The 25,037-nt window shown below is 42.3% G+C and overlaps 1 protein-coding gene across 1 annotated transcript in view; it reads left to right on the top strand.

The window, feature by feature from the left end:
* CPD (carboxypeptidase D) overlaps positions 1 to 19,798 on the top strand; it is a 99,140-nt gene extending 79,342 nt beyond the window's left edge. The window contains exons 9-21 of the mRNA XM_040423389.1: positions 1,298 to 1,400; positions 3,604 to 3,746; positions 3,817 to 3,986; positions 4,947 to 5,264; positions 6,207 to 6,402; positions 9,229 to 9,364; positions 9,776 to 9,925; positions 10,977 to 11,072; positions 11,162 to 11,226; positions 12,208 to 12,339; positions 14,522 to 14,707; positions 15,796 to 15,895; positions 18,145 to 19,798. Of these exons, the coding sequence (XP_040279323.1) occupies positions 1,298 to 1,400; positions 3,604 to 3,746; positions 3,817 to 3,986; positions 4,947 to 5,264; positions 6,207 to 6,402; positions 9,229 to 9,364; positions 9,776 to 9,925; positions 10,977 to 11,072; positions 11,162 to 11,226; positions 12,208 to 12,339; positions 14,522 to 14,707; positions 15,796 to 15,895; positions 18,145 to 18,371 (2,022 nt within the window). The 3' untranslated portion in view covers positions 18,372 to 19,798. The remainder of the gene's footprint in view (positions 1 to 1,297; positions 1,401 to 3,603; positions 3,747 to 3,816; positions 3,987 to 4,946; positions 5,265 to 6,206; positions 6,403 to 9,228; positions 9,365 to 9,775; positions 9,926 to 10,976; positions 11,073 to 11,161; positions 11,227 to 12,207; positions 12,340 to 14,521; positions 14,708 to 15,795; positions 15,896 to 18,144) is intronic.
* The last annotated feature ends 5,239 nt before the right edge of the window (positions 19,799 to 25,037 follow it).

Genomic DNA, 25,037 nt, shown 5'->3' with positions numbered 1-25,037 from the left:
CAGCTCCTGTAGCAGGGAAGGTACAGATAATCGGCAACAGGAAGGGCAGACGAAAATAATCAAAAGGGGTACAAAAGCAGATAATATAACAATATATACATAAGTAATCTAGACAAAGCTAATTAATAAAATATATAGCATACAATATCATAGAATATAACGCCCAAAAGCGCACCCAAAAGGGAACGCCACAGGGCACAGTGGGCTGCTAAGGATGAATACTTAACTGGAGCAGCAAAGAAAGAGGACGTTTCCAGTGTGACCGTGGTTTATATGGACACTGGGAGGGAGTGGGTTGGCTTGTTGCCATAGTTACTGCATATTTTAAAAGTTTTGTCTTTGCTGCTATGGAAACAGTAAAGAGAGAGAATAGCAATAGGAAGCCTCCGTGTCCTGGAATAAAATCACAATACATTAGTAAGTGTCTTGTATTAATTTTACCTACATGATAAATGCCATTTGTTGAAGAGACGCAACCCCTTTAAGTATTACACAGTTTCCATCAAAATCAGTCGCTAGGGACTGTCATTTATTACTGAAATGCGCCTATATTAGGCATCATAATTCAGGCGCAGATTGTGGCACAACGGTTCGTTGCGCCACAATCTGCCACTTTTCCCCGCTCACACCAGGTCTAAAATTGTGAGCGTGGTGGGCAAGGGGAAGGGCCGGAAGGCAAATCTCATTTACAGTTTTCTGTGACTGGTTTAGCCCTCTTGCCCACGAACGTAAGGGCTCTGTGCCAGTGCTGCGGGCCGCATACGGCGGTTCCGCAATACGCGGGTCACCAGCCATGTGCATTCTGCATCACAGATGCGGAACAGAAGCACGGAACGGAGCCCAACCCCATGGAAGCACTACAGAGTGCTTCTGTGGTGTTCAGTTCCGTGCTTCCGTTCCGCAAAAATATAGAACTTGTTCTATCTTTTTGCGGAACGGACAGATCGCGGACCCCATTCAAGTGAATGGGTCTGTGATACGCATGCGGCTGCCCCACAGCCGGTGCCCGTGCATTGCAGACCGCAATTTGCGATCCGCAGCACGGGCACGGAGTCCTTTCATTCGTGGGCAAGAGGCCTTAAGTGTAGAAAAAGGTCGAAATGTAAGACAGCTAGGAAGCGGTCTTACATTTAGAACTGGCGGAGGATCCGCCGAAGTTATGAAGAGGCCGGCGCCTCGTCATAAGTTCAGCGGATCGACCGCCAGCTATGGGGCTTTATTAAGACCGGCGTCTAAAACGCGCCCCTCTGTCTGCAGTTGCTCTGTTTTAAAGTGCCTTTCTTTGTGCTTTGTATAGGAAAACATTAAGATGTTCACGGGCAGTCCTTGTAAGGAGATCTATCCCAATGAGAATTTTCCTCAAGGAATTACTAATGGTGCAAACTGGTATAATGTCCCAGGTAAGCAATAATTTGTGCTGATTATCCCCACCCTTTAATGAGGAGTGCCAGCATATTAGACATCTGTCATGTTTGCTATTTTGTAATACAGGTTTAGTCCTTTTAATGAGCAATATATCTGGTAATCACCTGATTGCACAGTAACACAATACTTCATATAAAACAGAGTATAGGTGTGAACAAGCTAAAGAAAACATTTTATATAGTGCCTTGGAAATGTATTCATACCCCTTGAACTTTTCTAAATTTTTTCATGTTCCACCCACAAACTTAAAGGGAGTCTGTCACCAAAATTGGACACACAATTGTTACACACTGCCTACATGGCGCTCTAGCACAACTACCCATGATTCCAATGGTACCTTTGTTCTTTCGTTGTAATTTTTACCAGCTGAAAAAACGCTCTTTAATCCATATGCAAATGAGGGCTTGCAAGTGCCCAGGGGCAGGGTTCGCGGTGTACGTGCCCAGGCTGCTCTGCCTTTTTTTCATATTACTCCTTCCCAGCCTCTTGCTTGTCCCGCCGTGTCATCCCCTGTACCGGCAGTTCACCGCCAGCCGGGCATGCGCACTGGTTGCTGGTTTCGTGCTGTTAGCCGGCGCATGCGCACTAGATGTATCGATGCCGCTGCCCAATGGGCATAACAGTGCTCATGCCCAGGCCGGTTGTGAACTGTGCACGTGCGGGATCTCTGCCAGTACTGGGGATGACACAACAGACTTACAGGGATGGACAAGCAAGAGGCTGGGGTGTTGTTGGCCCCTCCCCTTCCCCCGGGCAACAAAAGAACGGAAGTACCATTGGAATCATAGGTACTTGTGCTAAAGCGTCAGGTAGGCAGTGTGTAACATGCAATTTTGGTGACAGACTCCCTTTAAATGTATTTTATTGGGATTTTATGTAATAGACCAACACAAAGTAGCAAGTATGTGTGAAGTGGAAAGAAAATGATACAAGATTTTCAAAAATTTTAATAAATAAAAAGCTGCATTTACAGCTACAAGACTTTTGGGGTATGTCTCTGCCAACTTTGCACATCTAGAGACTGAAGGTTTTCCTCCAGGATTGTCCTGTATTTAGCTCCATCCATCTTCCCATCAACTCTGACCAGCTTCCCTGTCCCTGCTGAAGAAAAGCAAACACAAAATGGTGTGTTCAGGGTGATGTGCAGTGTTAGTTTTCTGCCACACATAGAGTTCTGCATTTAGGCCAAAAAAGATCAATGTTGGTCTCATCTGACCAGGGCACCTTCTTCCACATGTTTGCTGTGGCCCCCTACATGGCATGTGGCAAAATGCAAACAGAACTTTATATGGCGTGCTTTCAGAAATGGCTTTCTTCTTTCTTCTTCTTCTTCCATAAAGGCCAGATTTGTTAAGTACATGACTAATAGTTGTCCTGTGGACAGATTCTCCCATCTGAGCTCTGGATCTCTTACAGAGTGATCATGCGCTGCTTCTCTAATTAGTGTTCTCCTTGTGTAGGCTGTCAGTTTAGGTGGATGGCCATGTCTTGGCAGGTTTGCAATTGTGCCATACTCCTTCCATTTTCAGATGATGGATTGTAAAGTGCTCCGTGAGATGTTCAGAGCTTGGGAGATTTTTATTTTATTTTTTATTATAACCTAACACTGCTTTACACTTCTCCACAACTTTATCCCTGACCTGTCTGGTGTGTTCCTTGGTTTTCATGATGTAGTTTGATCACTAACCTCTGAGGCCTTCACAGAACAGCTGTAGTTATACTGAGAATATATTACACACAAGTGAACTCCATTTTCTAATTAGGTGACTTCTGAAGGCAGTTGGTCACACTGGATTTTATTTAGGGGTATGAAAGTACAGGGGGCTAAATACAAATGCAGATCACGCTTATCTGATTTTTATTTGCAAAATTTTTTGAAAATCATGTATCGTTTTCTTTTCACTTCACACATACTTGCTACCTTGTGTTGGTCTATCGCATAAAATCCCATTCAAATACATTTGACTGTGGGTGTAATGTGAAAATATGTGGAAAAGTTTAAGGAGTATGAATACTTTTTCAAGGCACTGTATTTAAGGAGGACTACTGGATCCCTCTTCATAGCTGGCCAGTTCTTTAGTATATGTGGGGCTGATGTCTCTTGGGCTCTCGTGAAGTTGTTCTTTAGAATAAGTAATTGCAGTGTAAAAACTGAGTGTAACATGTTGTATTTTATAGGAGGAATGCAGGACTGGAACTATCTGAATACCAACTGCTTTGAAGTGACTATTGAGTTGGGATGTGTGAAATATCCGGTGGCCTCAGAGCTTCCCGCCTACTGGGAAAGCAACCACCGTTCCTTGCTGGAGTTCATGCAGCAGGTGAGTCAGAGGCGACAGCTTTTTATCACCTTATCTTGTGTGCGAAACACTAACCCGATTCCTTGTTTAGGTACACAAGGGAATCAAAGGATTTGTGCTCGATGCCACGGATAGAAGAGGCATTTTCAATGCAACCGTCAGCATAGCAGATATTAATCATCCGGTGACCTCTGACAAGGCTGGGGATTACTGGAGATTGCTGGTCCCAGGAACGTATAAAGTCACGGCCTCTGCAAGAGGGTACTTATCTCTCCACTTATCTGTATTACTTTCACTTACTTCATGGTCTGGCAATCTATAAAGTAGGAAAAATAGATAGTATGTGGCTGTTTTTGCCATCCATGTAAAAGCACATCAACGTTCTGTTTTTCAAGGCTGATTATACATGTGGCGATTTCTGTAGGTTTGGATTGGGCTAATCCCTTACGCTATGTTAGTGCATCAGCAACATTCAGATAACCTGGCATCTTTGGGACTTTGAGTATGTTAAATAATAAGATATCTATTCACACACAGATATGTGCCTCCCTGCCTGTGACACCTTCTGTAGCCCATAGGCTCATAGGTATGGCTACCTACACATTTGCATCGTTAAACTGATCCGTGCCATTTAGTTCATCCGGATATGTCCATTTTGGCCAGGTCCGGTATGAAAATCAATGTAAATCATTTGGGGCCCGGTTCAGCAGCATTGACTTGCATTGATTTTCAGGCTTGATCTGGTTTGTACCTTTCTCAAACCGGACACAAAACTGCTCCAAGCTGTATTTGAGAGGAGGAACTATCTAAATACCAACTGCTTTAGGATGTGTGAAATATCCGGTGGCCTCAGAGCTTCCAGCCTTACTTCCCGCAGCGGTTTTGTGTCCGGCAATGAATGGCAAGAAAACTGAACCGTTTAGTTCCAGTTTTGAGATCCTTTTCCAGATCTCAAAACCAGAATTGAAAAAGCAGATGTCAAAGTAAGGGGCGCATTCAGACAACCGTAGTCAGATCCGCAAAACACAGACACCAGCCATGTGCGTTTCGCAATTTGCGGACCGCACATGGCCGCAACCATAATAGAAAATGCCTATTCTTGTCCGTGATTGCCTATTCTTGATCCATGTATACCATGGATTCATCAAGGTGTAAGAAAGTAGTGCTTGTCTGAATGTTATGTCATTTTGCAGTTTTATTTATTTTTACTTATTTTTCTAGATATGTTCCTGTTACAAAAGTGGTGAATGTGACAGAGGGAGACGCGGTGGTGACAAATTTTACACTGGATCGCTCTGGTGTAGATTTACACAAAGAAGATAAAAACAAAGTATCGGTGGTAGAACCAGAAAAACCCGACCCCAACACACAGGAATTTGAGACCCTAATTAAGGATCTTTCAGCTGAAAATGGTCTTGAGCACCTGCTGCTGTCCACCTCCGGTGATATAGATCTGTACCGCTATAAGTCTTATCACGACCTCTCTGAATCACTGCGTGGACTGAATCTCAACTACCCAAAAATTACTAGACTGACTAGGTATTATTCATGTTTCTGTTTTCATGTACCGAAGTATCTGGACACTAAACCTGATTGAAAGTCTAGAACTTAAATGGTCACTGTATTTTCATCAAACTTTGCATAAGTCAGTAGTACAGGCGAGTATAAGAAAGTTTGTAGTTTATCTTATCAGAGAAAAATGCTTTGCCCCTCCACTCCTAAACAAACACTGTCAGCCACGTCCGTATTGAGAGAGGGGACAGACTTTGAGCTAACTGAAGGATCCGATTACAGCCACCTATGGAAGACTCTGGGAAGGTGGAGGGAGAGATGGAATGAGATGCTAGAGGGAGAGATTGCCATTTTTCTCTGATAAGATATATTGCAAAGTTTCTTATTGAACGGTCAAAACAGTATGGTCTTTTAATGTAAGTGAATGGTATTGAACTGCAAAGCACAGCTCATGGTAAAGATGAGTGGTGATGTTCCAGGGGAAAAAAAATATGAAAGCGCTATGATCTCTTCAAACAGCTGATCGGTGGGGGTGCCGGGAGTTGAACCCCCACCAATCTGGTATTGATTACCTATGCTGAGGGTATGGGAAAACCAGACAACCCCTTTAATTTGGTAGATAACTAAAGGGGCTGGGCGTCCTCTGCAGACAGAGCAGTGGAGGAGGATTTGCTCTACAGTGTTACACTTGGGGATAAAATGTCTGCGGTAAAACAATCATAGTCCTGATACTCAGATTGAATTTACTATAAAATAGTATTTTAAATTTTTTTTTTTTTTTTCAAAGATGCATGATGGAAAGATATAGCTGCAGTTCCGGGTATCTGGGTTATCATTTTATCCAATAGTAGTATAAAGGCTGGATTGATCTGTCCAATAAATTAATATTGCATTAACCTTAGTGGTATATACTCTCCTTGCCTAATCCCAGCAGATTATTACAGTTCTTCCTGTGCTTATTCACCTTAGGTTGGGGCAGAGCGTTGAATATCGCTACATATGGTCTTTGGAAATCTCAAATAAACCAAACATTTCTGAACCAGAGGAGCCAAAAATCAGATTTGTTGCCGGAGTCCATGGAAATGCACCAGTCGGCACAGAGCTGCTCTTGACTTTCGCTGAATTTCTCTGCTTGAATTATAAAAAGAACAGCGCAATTACAAAGGTGGGGCAAGTGTCCTTAGTCTATGGGCTTTGGGCTTATAAGAAGTAATCTGGAAAGTTATTTGTCTCCTCTGCTGCCATTATACGCTTATTAAAGTAGAACTGTCATTCTTTTTTTATTTTTGTAATGTATAGGGGCAGTGATACTGACCATTTTTGTAATATACTTTAATTACTGAAATTGTACATTTCTGTTAGAAAAATAGGTGTAAGGTGTCCCATTGTGAGCCTTGGCAACGCTCCTCTGTCTTCTGTTTACATAACTGTGGAGACGCGCTCCACACTGACTGTGTTATGTAAACAAAAGACAAAGGAGCGTTGCTAAGGCTCAAAATGGGCCACTTTAGGGCTATTTTTCTAATAGAAATTATTAATTTCAGTAATTAAATTACAAAAATAATCAGTATCACTGCCCCTATACATTACAAAAAAAAACAGTTACACTTTAACTGGGCCTCTAAAATACCAATGATACTCTAATGCTTCAGCTATGATGTAGCACATGCTGCGTTATTTTCTCCAGGTTTTGTTTTGTTTTTGTTGATCTGAAAAAGTTATTTGCTTCTTATCCCAATGTTGGCCCATCTGGGACATTTATGGCATATAGGTGCGGGTCCCACCATTGTAGTCCTATAGCGGTGAATGGATGGCAATTGCATATATGCACCTTGTTCTCTCTTCACTTCTGGGCCCACACCTGTCAGACATTTATGACCTACACTATGCAATACTCTTTAAACCTCCCAGATGTGGAATACCCCTTTAACCGCCAAGTTTATAGTTTGAACACTAGTACCCAGTTCTAGAAATGCTATGATACCACTGGTGCCAGTAGGGAACAATAATATCTGCAGTTGCCAATAGCAGGTGGGAGATGCTGAGAGCCCATTGTGACATCGCAGCATGTGGTTGGGGAGATACTGCTCTATTGTATTGCTGTGATATGGGTATGGCAAGGAGCAGGAACCAAATAAAGTATAAACTGCAGATAAGAATAAAAAAATTCAAATAAAAAATATGGAGTGTTGGAATACAGTTAATCTTGAATAATGGAAATAGCAATATTAATTTTATCTATAATGTGTATGGTTCAGTAATATTGTAATTGCTATATCAGTGATATTGACTGTATTTGCCTGTATAGCAAATAATTCCCAAACACATGGATGCAAGATACAGATTAAACGGTATTCCACCATATATTCCACCACTATATGGTGGAATACCGTTTAATCTGTATCTTGCATCCATGTGTTTGGGAATTATTTGCTATACAGGCAAATACAGTCAATATCACTGATATAGCAATTACAATATTACTGAACCATACACATTATAGATAAAATTAATATTGCTATTTCCATTATTCAAGATTAACTGTATTCCAACACTTATTTTTATCTGCAGAAATTTTAAATACAAGGTTTTGATATGTTTTTATTATGATTTAACAGTGTGGTATTAACTATTATTAAATAAGCACCTATTTAAAGTGATAGATCTCCGGGTGGTCCCTTATGCTTAAGTGCCTGTCATTATTATAAATATAAAGTTCATTTCCTTGACTGGGTGAGTCAAATTGACAAGAGCACCTATTTCAGCGAAAACAGAGGGTGAGCCGCTTTATATATTTATATAATCAGTCCAAAGTATAAACTGCGTTATTGCTTGCAGACCTTTCTCACACTGTATATAGAAAGGCAACAAGAACCAATGGTGTATATAGTAAGTGTATAATAGTATTAGATAACACACTGAAGTCATACATGTTTGCCATGACCTGACTTTCCTCAGAGATAAGTTTGAGATGTCTACATAATTATACAATATTGAATGTTTCCAGTGACTTAAGACTCTTTTAAGAACATAAGGAGCTGCTTATGTCAGGCCTCGGCCACATCACTGCTAGTTATTAGCTAGAGAAGCAGAACAGCAAAAATAATGAAGCGCATAACTGAAACCAACAGAGCTGAACAGACTACAATGGGGTCTGTTAAGGTGTTTGATTTTTAGGGGGAAAAAAAGTTCTGCATGCAGGAGTTTGTTTTTTTTTTTGTCCGCTCTTTTTTTTTTTTTTTTTTAAGAATCTGTGGAGGTCCCGAACTAAGCCTCAAATGAAGATGTGAACATGCCCTTTAATTTTAGTTTCATTGTTCTTTGCTGTATTTTATTTAAAAAAATATTTTTTTTTAAAGCTTCACAAAGGACTCCTATATAGGAGCATAGAAAGTAGGTTGTGCGCTTTATGGCAGCCACAATGAATGGGACTTAATGGCCATCATAGACTAATACAGTCTCTAAGAAATGGTGGCATACAGTGGCTTCTCCTCTAGAGACTAGGCCATGACAGGGGAGCTGCATACAGAGCATTATCTGTGTGTTTAGTCTTATTATTGTGCCTTATCCAAGCCCCCAGCAGCAATAAAGCTGTCATCTGTTATTCACCCACTTTCCCCTCTAATGATGAGAGAACTCTGTTGACCCTGTCTAAATCTAAATGGTTAAGCTGACAAAGTGAGAATTGGAAATGTCAGTCTAATGTATTTGCTCCAAATATTCATATAAAAATGCTAAAAAATTATATTTTTGTAATTAAAATATGACTTGTTAACCCCTCTCCTGTGCATAGGGGATAAGGTTAAGTATCTAATTGGTGTCGGTCTGACCGCCGGGGCCCACATCAATCATTGTAATGGAGATCCTGAGTTCCACAAATGAACAGAATGGTTATTGAGCATGCCTTCTACCACTCTATAGCACTGTCAGAGCTAGCACTGCATCTCTGGCACACTATATATTTTTTCACTATTTTGTCTTATATTTTTAGCTTATTGACCGAACAAGAATTGTAATTGTGCCTCTGGTTAACCCCGACGGACGAGAAAAAGCAACAGAGAAGGATTGCACCTCAAAGATTGGTCAGAACAATGCCAATGGCAAGGATCTGGACACAGACTTTATCAGTAAGGAGTTCTCCATTCCTCCTGACGATGCATTTTCATGCGTCGCTGTTATTTTTAGTCAGGTATTTATTTTGAATAAAGCGGCTTGATTGCTGACTTGTGTAAAATTCCCAGTATTCCTAAATATAAGCAGTGAAAGGCGTGACAAGGTCAGTAGGACTAGTGCGTTCTCCACCACAATTTAGTGCACGTTCACAGCACTTACAGAAGGCCAGAGCATATACAGTATCTGATCCATATGTATCTGTAATATAAAATATCCAGAAGACCAGAGCATATACAGTATCTGATCCATATGTATCTGTAATATAAAATATCCAGGTATAAACACACAATATAGAGTTTGAACATCAGTATAGACACAATCCCATCAGCACTGTGTGTATTTCAGTCTTTCTTCTCTTTTTGTAGGTAACTCTTCTGGACCTGTTGAAGAGAGGGAGAAGGAGACTAATGTCTTAATTGACAGTTTAATCTTGAAGCAAGATTTCACGCTTTCTGTGGTTTTAGATGGTGGCTCCCTGCTGGTTACATACCCGTATGATAACCCAGTACACACAGGTAAGGTGGGGAGTGTGTCGCCATCTTGTGGAATGTCTCTTAAATGCACCGTCTCCTTGATCTTTTTATTTAGGGCTCATGCACACGACCATGTTCGGCCCGGGAAGCACTGTCTGTGTTTCTGCCAAATCTCCTAGGCCGACCGTGGCTCCACTGAACTGACTGTATATTTGTGTTTTATGAGACGGTTTGTTCATATCTGATCGTGGATCTCTTGTTCTGAACTTGCAAAGATCCAGCAGAAATACAGAGTGTGTTTCCAGGGCCAATCTCGGTCGTGTGCATGAGCCCTTATGCTGAATTTTGTGATTTATTTAATGGTTTACTTTTATTACTTTAATGGTGTCTTGAATATTCAGCGTTCAGAATTTAAGAATTTTCCATTATAGAGGACCTCTCACCACTCCTGATGCTTCTGATTTCATAGCTTCATGCATTCCTCCTGTAATAACAATTCTGGGACATCTATTATTATGTCTGTATGTTGTGCCATTCCTTTATTATTTTTACTAGAAGTTATGAATGAATTTCTAGCAGTCTGCAGTAAGGGTACAGAGGGGTGGTAACAAGTTGGGGGTGTGTACCTGCACAGACTTGCTCTATCCAATCAGTGCTGACATTTTCAGACTGTGCAGGTACGCACCCCCAACTTGTTACCTCCCCTCTGTACCCTTACTGCAGACTGCTAGCAATTCATTCATAACTTCTAGTAGGAATAATAAAGGAATGGCACAACATACAGACATAAGAATAGATGTTCCAGAATTATTACATGGGGAATGCATGAAGCTATTAAAACAGGCATCAGGAATGGTGACAGGTCCTCTTTAAACAATTGTTATACTTTCTGTACCAACTCCTTAGTTTTCAGTCTTTGCTAGGAGCCCTCGTTGTTTTTATTACAGTAGATAATAAACTGTCTTAGTCACTGAATGACAGCAAGCAGAGATCTTAAAAATCTGTGGGGCATTCAGAGAGAAAATAAACTGGAAAATTGTATTTTATTACGTTTTGCTGAAATTTCGTATATTTTAATCTTATTTTTCAACAGTGGAGAATAAAGACACCCTGAAACATCTAGCTTCTGTCTATGCAAATAACCATCCCACAATTCATCTGGGACACCCAGGATGCCCAAACAAGTCTGGTTAGTATACATAGTGCAAGTTACTCGTGCCTCACTTGTGCTACCAGATTTGGGACATTTACATTTTTGTACTATGTATTTCTCTTTAGATGAGAACATTCCCGGAGGAGTGATCAGTGGTGCTGAATGGAGAGGACATCAAGGCAGCATGAAGGTAATTCTCAACTGCTTAGTTTGGATGTACCTGAATTTAAAGAGTAATTTCCAGCTCGTAAATGAATGGCATATTGCTAGGATATGCCATCACTTTATGATCAGCAGGGTTCTTGTCTCTGGGAAACCTCACTGATCCAGAGAATTAAGGGTCCGCAGCAGCAATCCCACACACATAGAGGCCATAGCTTCCTCCAGATGTCCCTGCTTTCACAGTTCCTCTAATTTAAGGGTGAATAGGGAAAGCTGCTGAGGTGCATCTACAGTATTTGCTAAGGAGCAGATAATTCATTGATCTAGAAAGCATGTAAGCAGTAAGGTCATGGTAGGAGGAGTACCTTCTGTACTAAGGATGCGGTCAGGACACTACTGGCACCTGTCTGGTCTAGTAATGATGGTCATAATGACTTCAGTCTAATATTAAAGGGGTTGTGCAGTCTCGGGACATCTCATCAATATCACATTGGTGGGGGTCCAACACCCAGCCCCCTCACCGTTCACTTGTTTGAAGAGGATGCAGCACTTACACAGGTGCCATGGCTTCTTCATACAGCTGATTGGTGTGCTTGGTGTCTTACCCCCGGCAATCTGATATTGATGACACTGCACAGCCCCTTTTAAATGGCATCTGTCAGCAGATTTGTCCCTATGACACTGGCTGACCTGTTACATGTGCACTTGGCAGCTGAAGACATCTGTGTTGGTCACATGTTCATATGTGTCTGCATTGCTGAGAAAAATGAGCCTTTAGGAGCAACGGGGGCGTTGTGGTTACAACTTAAGGCTCTGCTCTCTCTGCAACTGCTGTGCCCTTTTCACTTTGATTGACAGGTCCAGGTGTGATGATGCTTTGCCTTGCCCCTAGAAGCTAATTTGCATATATTTTTTCTCACCATTGCGAGATGAGATATGAGTAGGACCACTGCATTTGTCTCTCCCTTTAGATTTTTTTATTAACTGTTACACTTGTGTTTGGTTGCAGGATTTCAGCGTAACTCATGGTCATTGCCCAGAGATCACAGTCTACACAAGTTGCTGTCTATTTCCTAGTTCTGGGCAGCTGAAGTCCCTGTGGACCGACAACAAAAAAGCACTTCTTGCCATGCTGGTAGAGGTATGAGTGGAGAGCGATTTATTGTTGAATTGATTTTATTTTCAGTTTTTTTCCCCCTCCCTGAAAATTGTATGCATCATAATGGTTACCTGATGACCGTTAATAATACATGTCATCCTTGCATGTTAGTATTTTGGACTTGGTTACATGGCTTTATTTTTATATTGGAAGGGGGATAAATATTTTGCTCATATTTAGGAATTCAGGTAGCATTAAAGCGATTGTGCCACATTTTAAACATATCCCCTGCCTACAAGATAGTGGTTTCCAACCACTGGGACCGCACTGATCACAAGAAAAGGGGGTCCTGTGTCTCCCCATATGAATAGAGCAGTGATCAAACATGCTGTCACGGTCCCTCCTGTGAGAGAGGTGAGAAGATCGGATAGACTTGCTGCACGTGAGGCTATCTGAAAGGTCTCTCTGTTTTCCTCTATATATGTTGTTGTTTAGCAGGATCTCACCTCTTCTGAGGCGCCGCTCGTTATCAGTGATGAGGTTCTATTTAGATCCGCCTCACACTGCTGACCATGCGTTTGATAGTTTCTGCTTGGAGTTGCTAGTGCTGGTTTGTCTTGGATCTCCTGCTTCTCCATACATCTCTAAGCCAAGTACTTCTTGCCTTCGCTGTTTCCTATTATCTGAAGTGTGTCGTTTCTAGGCCTCAGGGAGACGCAGGTTCCTTCATTCTGGAAGGAACCAGCTGTCTTCATCCCCTGCTACCTGTCCTGGGGCTCGTCAGTTTTAGCAGGGCTTTAGGTACCCAATGTATGAGTATTTCCACCATCAGGATCTGCTCATACTGGCAGGCGTTAGGGAAAGGCCTAGGGATTACTAGGAGGTCACCATCCCTCTTCCTTAGCTTTTGAGGCCTAGATTGTTGTCTATTCGTTGTGGTGTGTATTTGGTGTTTTCCCTTCCCCTTAACCCGTGACACATGCACACGCCATTCATCCTAATTTGACTGCCAGAGATTGCAGCGTGCTGTACGAAGCTACTCTTCAGCATTTCCATAGAGATGAATGGAGCAGCAGCGTTAATGCTCAACCACTGCTGCATTCATAAGGGATATGGAGGCAGACACAGAACTCTTGTGATTCTGGGGGTCTCCATTGTTGGACCCCCTCCCCACAGTTCAGACAATTATTCCATAGTCTGTGCGTAGGGGATACATTTGAAACTTAATGCAAACCCTTTAAAGACTTGTTTGATTTTAGACTACATGGAATAGATGTATTATAACCCCAAAGCAAAATTGTAATATCTTAAAGAGTTACTCCCATCTTAGACGTTTATGGGACCTCCCACCTTAGGACTAGCACAGTTTTGACAGCCGAGGTGTCCCCGCACATTTTGCCTGGTGAGATATCCACTGGCTTCTGAATGCAGAGGTGGCATGGAGACAATCTGGCATGCCGCGCTGCAATGTTTCTGTATTCCTTACCAGGCGGAACAAGGTCAAGGGACCTCCATTCTCTAGATGTGGGGCCCACATTTATCAGATATTTATGGCATGTTGAGTGGACAAGCCATAAATGTCAAGGTTAGGTCTACCCCTGTATCAGGTAACTCCTCAGTCATGTCCAGATATTTAACCCTACCTTTATCAGACAGAGCATTTATATGGTTTTCTGTTGGTTTGTAGGGCTTTTTTCTCTTTTCTATTTGACGAGTTAGGTGATTATTGTCTCAAATGGTATCTGGGAGCTGGTTCCATGCTCAAGAATGGTAGTCTAAAGTGCAAAAAATAGAAATACATTTGACTTTTTGGTAGTTCAGAAAAAGCAGCATGTAGTATGCAAACAAAACTTTGTACATCTAAGGGTTAAAGAAATGTAACGAGATCCAGCAGTAACGTAAATGGAAATTGAACGTGTAATAGTAGGCGAATTTAAAGCTTTCCATCAATAAGTGATAGGAACTGAATACTGCTCGGTCTGCTCACCTTCTCTCTGACACTAGAGACCATGGCAAGTGTTGTATACCACCAGTTCTCCTCTTCTCTGTGCTGAGCTTTGTGTAACTTTCTGATTTCTGGAGCATTTAACATAGCAATAATTTTGTCTTCTTGGCTATCAACGTCTTCCAGGGTGTAGTACCCTGCTGCCATTTACAATGCACCGGCCGTGACTGCATACTGATAATCAGGTGAACTTATTCATGATGGATTTTGTCCTCCCAGGTACATAAAGGCGTACATGGCATTGTAAAGGATGAGAAAGGAAAACCTGTGCCTAAAGCAACAATTATTTTCAATGAAGGCGTGAAGGTGTACACTAAGGAGGGAGGATACTTCCATGTCCTGCTTGCACCAGGTTTCCATAACATTAACGCCATTGCCGACGGCTTCCAGCAGCAGCACACACAGGTATTGCTTTCTCTAATGGTATTCAATGCTCAATCCATGGGCTTAAAGGGGTATTCCGGTAGGTAAGTTATCCCCTATCCACAGAATAGGGGAAAACGATCAGATGGGTGGGGGTCCTACCGCTCCGACCCCCAGTGATCCCTTACCCCCCTGCAGGACCTCTTCTGCTCCCCTGAAATGACCGGTCGCACATACGTGCGGCCGCTCAATCCATTTCTATAAGCGTTTCGGTGATAGCCGCGTAGAGCCAAGTTGTTTATTGCAGGCTGTGCTTTCTAATGGCACCAATTAATATTGCATATGATGCAGTGGAAAGCTTGAGAAAAAAAAAATTACAAATGGGGTGGAATTGAAAAAATATATATGCAACTCCACCACAGTTTTATGAGTTTTGCTTTTGTGGGCCCATGCAGTAAAATCGATCTGTTCCCTTCATTCCCTGGGTCAGGATGATTTCAGCGATACCACATTTATATACTTTTTCTTGTGTTTTAATAATGGGAAAAAAAAAACGTACAAAATTTTTTTTTTTTCATTGCCATATTCTGACCCCCATAACTTTATTTTTTTTTTTTTTAAGTTATATCTACAGAAGTGTGTGCGGGCTAATTTTTTGTGGGACGATATGTAGTTTTGTTTTATTGGTACCATTTTGGAGTGTGTATGACTTTGCGGGTTTTGGTGTGCATTTTATGTGGATTTTCCGCAGATCTCACCCTAAAGTTGAAAAGGGTGAAAACTGCGCAAACGGTTGACATGTCAGTCTACATGAGATTTGTCTAATCTCCTTCTCTTTGCTGGGACTGTGCTACATGGGGGTTTCGTGCACGAGAATCCACAAGGAAAAAAACAAGTGTAATCCACAACGCGTTCAGATATGCAAGTTTACCCTAGTAGTTGGATTGTCCAGCACTGACAATTCCAGCTTATACTGTTCTGCAGTGAGTGGCTTTGGCCACACTAGATTTGTTTAAGTGAATTTTATTTTCTTTAATTATTTGTATTTAATGGTCTTTATTTCCGACCTACACAGACCTTAGTCGCACGGTGTAGTTTGTTTTCATGACTTTCTGTGTTCTCACTTTTAGGTTCATGTTCGGCACGATGCAGCCAGCCTTGTAGAAATAATCTTTGTCATGGATAATCGTATATTTGGACTGCCCAGAGAGTTGGTTGTAACCATTGCAGGTATGGCATTACTGTTTTTTTGAATTAAATTGACATCATCCTGATTATTGTGCTTGCATGTCAAAGGGGTTGTGCAGGCAGTATATATCCTCAGGATAGCTCATCAATATCTGATCTGCAGAGGTCCGACACCCGGCACACCTGCCGATCAGCTGTTTGAAGGGCAGGCGGTACTCCATGTGAGAGCTACTTCCTATTCTTTACACTGCCCGTTTTCTTGAAAGTCTCGGCAGTGCAGTTTAATGACAAGTACACGCTGCAAGGGAGACGACGCATAGTGTAATAAAGAGGAAGCAGAGCTCGCATGGAGCACCGCCTCTTCTTCCAACAGCTGATCGGCGGATGTGCCGCGTCGATCAGATATTGATGACCTATCCTGAGTATAGGTCATCAATATGCATGGCCTGCACAACCCCGCTAAGCCCCTCTCACATCCCTTAATATTAATTAATTCCCCACTTGGATGCAGCAGCTGCCTCACCAGGTGGAACGAGAGTTGGGACCTCGTTCTGGAGGTAGCTGTTGGTCCCAGAGGAGGATACTGTACGTCATTAATGTCTAAGATGAGAATACACAAAACTTTACGATGCGGCCAGCACATGGATGACATCTGTGTGCTGTCCGTTGTTTTTGCAAACCCATAGAAATAAATGGGTCCATGTGCTATCCCCCCAAAAAAATGTGGATCGGACACGAATGCAAAATGTGGTCATGTGCATAAGCCCTAAGGCCCCTTTTTACACAGTCAGTGTTTGGTCAGTGGTTTTGAATCAGTTATTGTGAGCCAAAGCAAGGTGTGGGTCAGAAACACAGAACAGGTACAAATTGTTCCATTATACCTTTTTATCTGTGTGTTCTCCGCCTCTGGTTTTGGCTCACAATGACTGATGGAAATCACGGATCAAACACTGACCGTGTGAAAACTGCCTTAGAAAACTGCATGGCAGCTTTTGCTGCCCTAGTGCTGTGCCAGTGGTTTCGTGTGGCACAGTGCCATGGGGACTTGGCCTGACAGCATGAGACCTGCTGAGTCTTGCCGCCTGCAGCTGCTATGTTACAGCGGTCACCATGTGGTTCCACACCAAATTACTGTAATGGCCGACTCAAAAGCAATGACATGGTGGTGGGCCGGTGTATTTTGATCTCTGCGTATGCACAGAGCTTCATGTTAATATTTATAAATGGTTTTGGCAGCCGTCAATCAGTGCATAGCACGTGGATGTGCGGCCATCTCATTTTTGTTTATAGTTTGGCAAAAGATGACGATCCTGTACTTCTTTAATGTCAGTGGAACCAGCCAATTTCAGCAGGACCAACTGATCATCTAGTGTGTAGGGAGGAGGAAATATTTAATGTTTTCCTTACTTCCTTGTTCCATGAACTGAACCTTACTTAAGAACATATTTTTATGATGTGATCTGCAAGGGCCCAAGAACAAATGTCTGCTTTCTTAAAAGGTCACTTAGTTTTCATAAAACTTGTAATGTCCGAGACATATCAACAGTATTGATCAGTGGGAGTCTCTAGAATGAGGAGAGAGAAGTGCTCCCATATTGAGCTCTTGCTTCCTATCCTGCAGCAAGACGAGAGACAAACTCCATAGAAAGTCAGTGGGCTCATCTCGCTTCAGTCTCCTGCAGGGAGGAGAGACAGCACCGCGTAATATGCCAGTGCGTCTCTCTCGTCGTTCTAATGGTCAGTAGAGGTCTCAGCACTCAGACCTCCACCGATCAAAACTTGTTAAGTCTCTAATGTGTAACATAGTAACATAGTACATAAGGCCGAAAAAAGACATTTGTCCATCCAGTTCGGCCTGTTATCAAGTTATCTTTATTTGGGAAGAGAGCACCTTAATCAGTCTGAGGAGACTTATAGGCCATACATGCTCCTCTGGATTTCTGGTAAGGAAGGGAGGCAAATGAGCTGTTAACGAGCTCTGCCTCTAATGCCACCAGATGTAAGACAGCTATCCTATAAGTCCATGTTTGACCCTTTAAATTGGCCTTGAGATATGACTCTAATAAACTAACCCAGCATCTCCTCTGCAGACCTCAGCTGTTTTGGGGTGATTGCCCCTCATCAGAGCAGAGAGTACTGGCTTAACTGGGTGAGAGGCCTAACAGTTATCTAAAAACTCTGTGACCCTCTAAAGAGTTTTAGAAGAGGGCGACTTTTGCGCCACCAAATCCTACAACTGTTGCTCAATATTCTTCACTTTCGTGGTTAACTACTCCTGGCTTTATTTTCAGGAGCCACAATGACGGCTCTGCTGTTGACCGCCTGCATCATCTGGTGTGTGTGCTCAATCAAGTCCAATAGACACAAAGATGGATTCCACCGGTTGAGGCAGAACAATGATGACTATGAGGATGAGATCCGCCTGATGTCTGCCGGATCAAAGAAATCCCTCCTCAATAATGAATTCCAGGATGAAACGGACACAGAGGAAGAGACTCTATATACCAGCAAGCATTAAAAAGACACAGTCCGGCCTGGACGAGTTGCTCCGAGCAGGATACTCGCCACTCTTGGGAACAGTTCCTAGTTTGGCTGCAGCAACGTCCTGCAATTTGTAACCGCACATTTGCCATTGACTTTTTCTTGAACTACTTTTGGTTTTTGTGTTAAGTGCTCTTTCATTTTTACAATATTGTTGTGTTTGTGAATGTCTGGATCCCATTTGTCTGCTAGCAAAAGAACGTAACAATTAAGGATCGCTTCTAAAGCCTTACCAGCTGAACATTCTCATCACACAGTTGCCCTCACCACCGGGGGTTAGGATTTTTCTGCAATACTTGGCGAGGTGCCCGCACTGGGCCTCTGTCCTTCTTTCTATTCTATAATGTCAGAACAAGAACAATGGGACTTTTGGGTGAACGTATTTGGTAAGCTATTGGGATTTTGTATTGACCAGATTTTATGTCTGCCATTGAGGAAAGTATGAATGTGTTAGTTTTATTTTAGTCGCAGATGGTTTAGGTTCTCAAGGTTTTTCGTAATGGGGTTCCGGAACAAAGAGTGTTTGTAATTTAATATTCTTTTCTAGACCCTACAATAATGGAGGTGACGTTCCAGGTACAGCGGACTGCCCTCTTGTCAATGAGCTGCTGACTGGTCAGCAAGTGTTCATTTTCTTATCTTTGGCCATTTCTGCTATCTTGGCAATAAGCACATTTTCCAAATGTCTATGATCATGCTTGCTCTTCAGTCCATCGCACTACATAGCAGTAACGTTTCGGCAAACCCTTCTCGTTTGCATTCTCTAATTAAAAATCACTCTACATGATGCACTAATATTCCTCTTATTGGAATTGGAAAATCTTCTCTTAATGTAGAAGAGGAAAGTGTGGTCTGACGAAAGGAGAAATCTGGTCAAAATGATCTTCTCATAGGTGACAAGTCTTTGATTTTTCCTTGAATACAAGGCTCAGCCACCTCTGACTTCAGCTATTGGGCAAGTACAACGTCCAATGTGCACGCTTGGGAGTGGTAGTTTCACAACAGCCAGAGGTTGCTGACCCCTGATTCATTACCGCTACTGATTTTCAGAAGGTAAAGGCTCTCTAGAACTTTCTAGGCCTCGCTCAGAGATTTGTTATTGAAAATCTGACAACTTTCTAAGCAAAGGGCCTGAAATGGAAAAATCTGCTGTCTGAACTTGTAATGTTGTCAGGATTTCAGTATCCTATGTGGTGCCAAAATGGTTTGAGCTCTCTGTAGATCAGACTTCACCGAATTGATTTTTCTCGTATACATAATCGTTTTGACCTGATTTCTGCTTTAAGGGCTCATGCACCCGAATGTATATTCTTTCTGTGTCCGTTCCGTTTTTTTTTTTTTTTTCTTTTGCAGAGAGTATACTGAACCATTCATTTCAATGGGTTCGCCCAAAAAAAACGGAAGTTACTCTGTGTGCATTCCTTTTCCGTTTGTCCGTATTTCTGTTCCGCCAAAAAATGTCCTATTATTGTCCGCATTACGGACAGGGATAGTACTGTTCTATCCGGGGCCAGCTGTTCCGTTCTGCAAAATACGGAATACACACAGACGTTGTCCGTATTTTATGCGCATCCGTTTTTTTTTTACGGACTGCAAAATACATACGTCGTGTGCATGAGCCCTAAGAATGAGAGTCACGATTCTTGCCGTTCTTGTACAATCTAGTCGCCTGCATTAGGTCAGTTCCAGTTTTCTGCTTTCCTTGTCTTGTGTTAGCGACCAGGACTACACTTTAAGGGCTTGTTCACACGAATGTGCCCTGTTTTGCGGCCCACAAATTGCGGGTCTGCAAAACACGCATGCCGCCCGTGTGCCTTCCGCAATTTGCAGAATGGAATTGGGGGCCCATTATAAAAATGCCTATACTTGTCCACAAAATAGACAAGAATTGGCCATGAGTTTATAATTTTTGCGGGGCCACGAAACGGAGCAACGGATGCGGACAGCACACAGAAAGCTATCCGCATCTTTTGCGGCCCCATTGAAGCGAATGTGTTTGCACCCGAGCAGCAAAAAATGCGGCTCGGATGCCGAACAAAACCACGGTTGTGTGAACAAGCCCTTATTCTGTGCACTTACAGATATAGTGACTGCCAAATCCACTGCCTTATGTTTTTTCCACCATTCTAAATTCAGCCTTACAGAAGTTTTGTCAGCCATGCAGTAATTTACTCTGTACTGTCTCCAAATTTTCATTGGATTTGCATTTAGGGCATTAATTTATTATTATCCATAATCAATTTGATTTTGTGAATTTATTGCTACAGTTAAAGGGGCAGGCCTTTCAAGTACTTTGGTGGCATATCGCTAGCCAATGTCCCACTTCTGGGACCCTGACCTATCTCTAGAACAGGGCCCCAAAGGGAAGAAGTGCACACCATGCATACATGGCGTGTTTTTCATTCACTTCGGGATTCCGAAAAGAGCTGAGAGAGCACTCTGCTATATCTGGAACTTAAATAGAAGTGTATGGAGAGCGCACTGCGCAAGCGCAGCCACATTTCAATTCTCCTCTATGGGAGTTCCGTCTCAGCTATTTTTGCCACTCCCAATGGAGGGTTAGCCGTGCTTCAGCAGTGTCCCTCCTTGACTTTGGGGGTTCTGTTTTAGATTTAGGTGCTCTAGCAATATGCCACCAATTTGTGAGATGGGCTAACCCTTTTAAAGAGGACCTGTCACTTTTCCTGACACGTCTGTTTTAGGAACTACTTACATTCACCATGTTCTAACCATTCTGGAGCATCTATTCTTTTGATGTGCCATTCCTCCGTTATTCCTGCTAGAATTTATAAAGGAATTTGCAGCAGTCAGCAATAAAGATCCATTAGAGTGTTCCCAGTTGGGGGGTGTCCCTGCACAGTCTGACACTAGCCAATCAGCGCTAGCAGTGTCGGACTATGCAGCCCCCAAATGGTAACACCCAGCTGGACCTTTGTTACAGACTGCTGCCCATTCATAATTTCAAGTAGGAATAATAGAGGAATGGCACAACAAAGTCATAAAAATAGATGCTTCTGAATTTTTACACAGGGAATGCAACAAGTTACTTAAAACAGACCTCAAAAAAGGTGACAGGTCCCCTTTAAAGGGAAAATCCAGTTGAAATACATTTTTTATGTGAAGTTTTTGTGATCTCAGATCACCACTGATTTTCAGAACCAAAGGACTCTAAAGTATACGAACCGTTTTGAAACTGCTCAAGAGATTTCTGCTACTGGACCCAATAGTCTAAGCAAATAGTCACTGAGATGTGTCCACCTGGGACATTGATGACATACAGTCAGGTCCATAAATATTGGGACATGGACACAATTCTAAAATTTTGGGCACTAAACACCACCACAACGGATTTGAAATGAAACAAACAAGATTTGCTTTAACTGCAGACTGTCAGCTTTAATTTGAGGGTATTTTACATCCAAATCAGGTGAGCGGTGTAGGAATTACAACATTTTGCATATGTGCCTCCCACTTGTTAAGGGATCAAATGTAATGGGACAGAATAATAATCATAAATAAAACGTTCTCTTTTTAATACTTGGTTGCAAATCCTTTGCAGTCATTTACAGCCTGAAGTCTGGAACGCATAGACATCACCAGACGCTGGGTTTCATCCCTGGAGATGCTCTGCCAGGCCTCTACTGCAACTGTCTTCAGTTCCTGCTTGTTCTTGGGGCATTTTCCCTTCAGTTTTGTCTTCAGCAAGTGAAATGCCATTGGCCATTGCATAACATTCCACTTCTTTCCCTTAAAAAAAACTGGTTGCTTTTGCAGTATGCTTTGGGTCATTGTCTATCTGCACTGTGAAGTGCCGTCCAATGAGTTCTGAAGCATTTGGCTGAATATAAGCAGATAATATTGCCCGAAACACTTCAGAATTCATCCTGTTGTTTTTGTCAGCAGTCACATCATCAATAGATACAAGAGAACCAGCTTCATTGGCAGCCATACATGCCCACGTCATGGCACTACCACCACCATGCTTCACTGATGAGGTGGTATGCTTAGGATCATGAGCAGTTCCTTTCCTTCTCCATACTCTTCTCTTCCCATCACTCTGGTACAAGTTGATCTTGGTCTCATCTGTCCATAGGATGTTGTTCCAGAACTGTGAAGGCTTATTTAGATGTCGTTTGGCCAACTCTAATCTGGCCTTCCTGTTTTTGAGGCTCACCAATGGTTTACATCTTGTGGTGAACCCTCTGTATTCACTCTGGTGAAGTCTTCTCTTGATTGTTGACTTTGACACACATATACCTACCTCCTGGAGAGTGTTCTTGATCTGGCCAACTGTTGTGAAGGGTGTTTTCTTCACCAGGGAAAGAATTCTTCGGTCATCCACCACAGTAGTTTTCCATGGTCTTCTGGGTCTTTTGGTGTTGCTGAGCTCACCGGTGCATTCCTTCTTTTTAAGAATGTTCCAAACAGTTGTTTTGGCCACGCCTAATGTTTTTGCTATCTCTCTGATGGGTTTGTTTTGTTTTTTCAGCCTAATGATGGCTTGCTTCAATGATAGTGACAGCTCTTTGGATCTCATCTTGAGAGTTGACAGCAACAGATTCCAAGTGCAAATAGCCCACTAGAAATGAACACTTTTATTTGCTTATTGTAATTGGGATAATGAGGGAATAACACACACCTGGCCATGGAACAGCTGAGAAGCCAATTGTCCTATAACTTTTGGTTCATTAACAAGTGGGAGGCTCATATGCAAACTGTTGTAATTCCTGCACCGTTCACCTGATTTGGATGTAAATACCCTCAAATTAAAGCTGACAGTCTGCAGTTAAAGCACATCTTGTTCGTTTCATTTCACATCCATTGTGGTGGTGTTGGAGCCAAAAATGTTAGAATTGTGTCGATGTCTCAATATTTATGGACCTGACTATCACTAGGATATGCCATCAATGTCAGATAGGTGCAGGTTCCACCTCTGGGACCAGCTTACATCTCCAGAATGGGGCCCCCAAAAGCGAAGGAGAGCGCACCGCACATTTTTCAGCCCTTAGGGCTGATTCACATGACCATGAGTAGTCCAGGAAACCTGGTCCGTGTGTCGGCCACATCTCCGAGACTTACTGCATGATTAATTCATTTATGATAGTCCGTTCCTAAGTGATTGTGGCGCTATTGTACTATGCCGACATCATCATCATCATGTGAGTACAGCACACTAAACTCACAATCAGATAGAAACTGAATGTGTCATTAATTTCTATGAGTACAGATCAGGGGAGCCGCGGTCAGTCTGGAACAGACCGTGTTTCCTGGACCGAGCACTTTCTTGTTAATCAGTCCTAACAGAATAATGTGAAATCATTGACTTTTTTCAAAGCTGGCCATCTCATGATGTCTTAAGCCAAGCGGAATGGTATGGAAGGGCACATCGATGATCTTTGACTGTTTTCAGAGCTCTGTCAACTGGGTTTAAGCCCTTTTTAATTCTAGAAATTATTAGTGGTCTGAGGTCAGACTTCACCAATGTGATCTTTTCGCACACCTACAACATGGACTGTATTTCTCCTTTAATAAGAATATGAGAGAATCTAGGCTTTATAGTTTGTTCACACAAGGGATTTTGAAAACACGCTGATTTTCTTTGTGGTTTTGGTGCCGTTTTTGGCAGATTTTTATTAATTTTTTTCAGCTTCCCATCCATTTCAATGGGAGAATCCGTGCAGATTCCGCTCCAAGATAGAGCATGCTGCTCCTTTTTTCCATGCTGTTTTTTTTTTCCAATGTGGAAAAAAGAAAGCAAGTTCTGCCTCCCGTTGAAATGAATGGGAGGCTTTTTAGAGGTGTTTTTGGCACAGATTCCTCCACGTAGAAAGTGTATAAAACAAACACCAAAAAATGTCATGTGAACAGACCGTTACAGTGTCACTGAAAACTTCTGGCATGTTATAGTGACGTGAGGAGTTTTGATCGGTGTGTGACCCCCTACGACTGCTGAAATGAAGGGGCTCTGCTGAACACTATGCCCTTTTGGCTGTGATCGTAGCCTTGAACATTGCACTGTATGGACTCATACACTCTCTATGCAGCCCTGCCTTTGCGAGGATCAGTCAAAAGGGCACACAGATCCAGTGAGGGTTTCTGCCCCTTCGTTTCATGGATCGGTGAATATATGCCACAGCCACCACTAGGGATGAGCCAATTTCATATTTTTGAAGTTCGGGTGGTGGTATAATCTGAATTGCGTTATGGATTCCATTACCACGGACTATAATGCTATTCCATGACGGAAGAGAACTCCAGCATAACGAAAACCAGACGGATCCGTCATGCTGGCCATAGACTTCTATTATGACGGAATGTCTCTACAGGCATTCCGTCATGGAATAGCATTATGGTCCGTGGTAAAGGAATCCATAACGCAATTCAGATTATACCACAATATATGAATATGAAACTCGCTCATCCCACATTCATTTTGCATATTTTAACAGTACATACTAAGGCCTTGCAGTATTATGTGCTCATCTCAATAAGGCACTCTGGACATTTTATTTGCATTTCCTCCCATGCCGTTTAGATATGTATTAACTCCTGAAGTGCCTTGTTGCAGCAGCTGCAGCGTTTGCAAGAAAACTGTATTGTGTGTGACAATGCTGCAACCCTTTACTATGGGAAAAGGGGTTCC

The sequence above is a fragment of the Bufo bufo genome, chromosome 3 (assembly GCF_905171765.1).
Source record: "Bufo bufo chromosome 3, aBufBuf1.1, whole genome shotgun sequence".
Classification (NCBI taxonomy): domain Eukaryota; kingdom Metazoa; phylum Chordata; class Amphibia; order Anura; family Bufonidae; genus Bufo; species Bufo bufo.
This window is presented reverse-complemented; position numbering and strand designations above follow the sequence as displayed.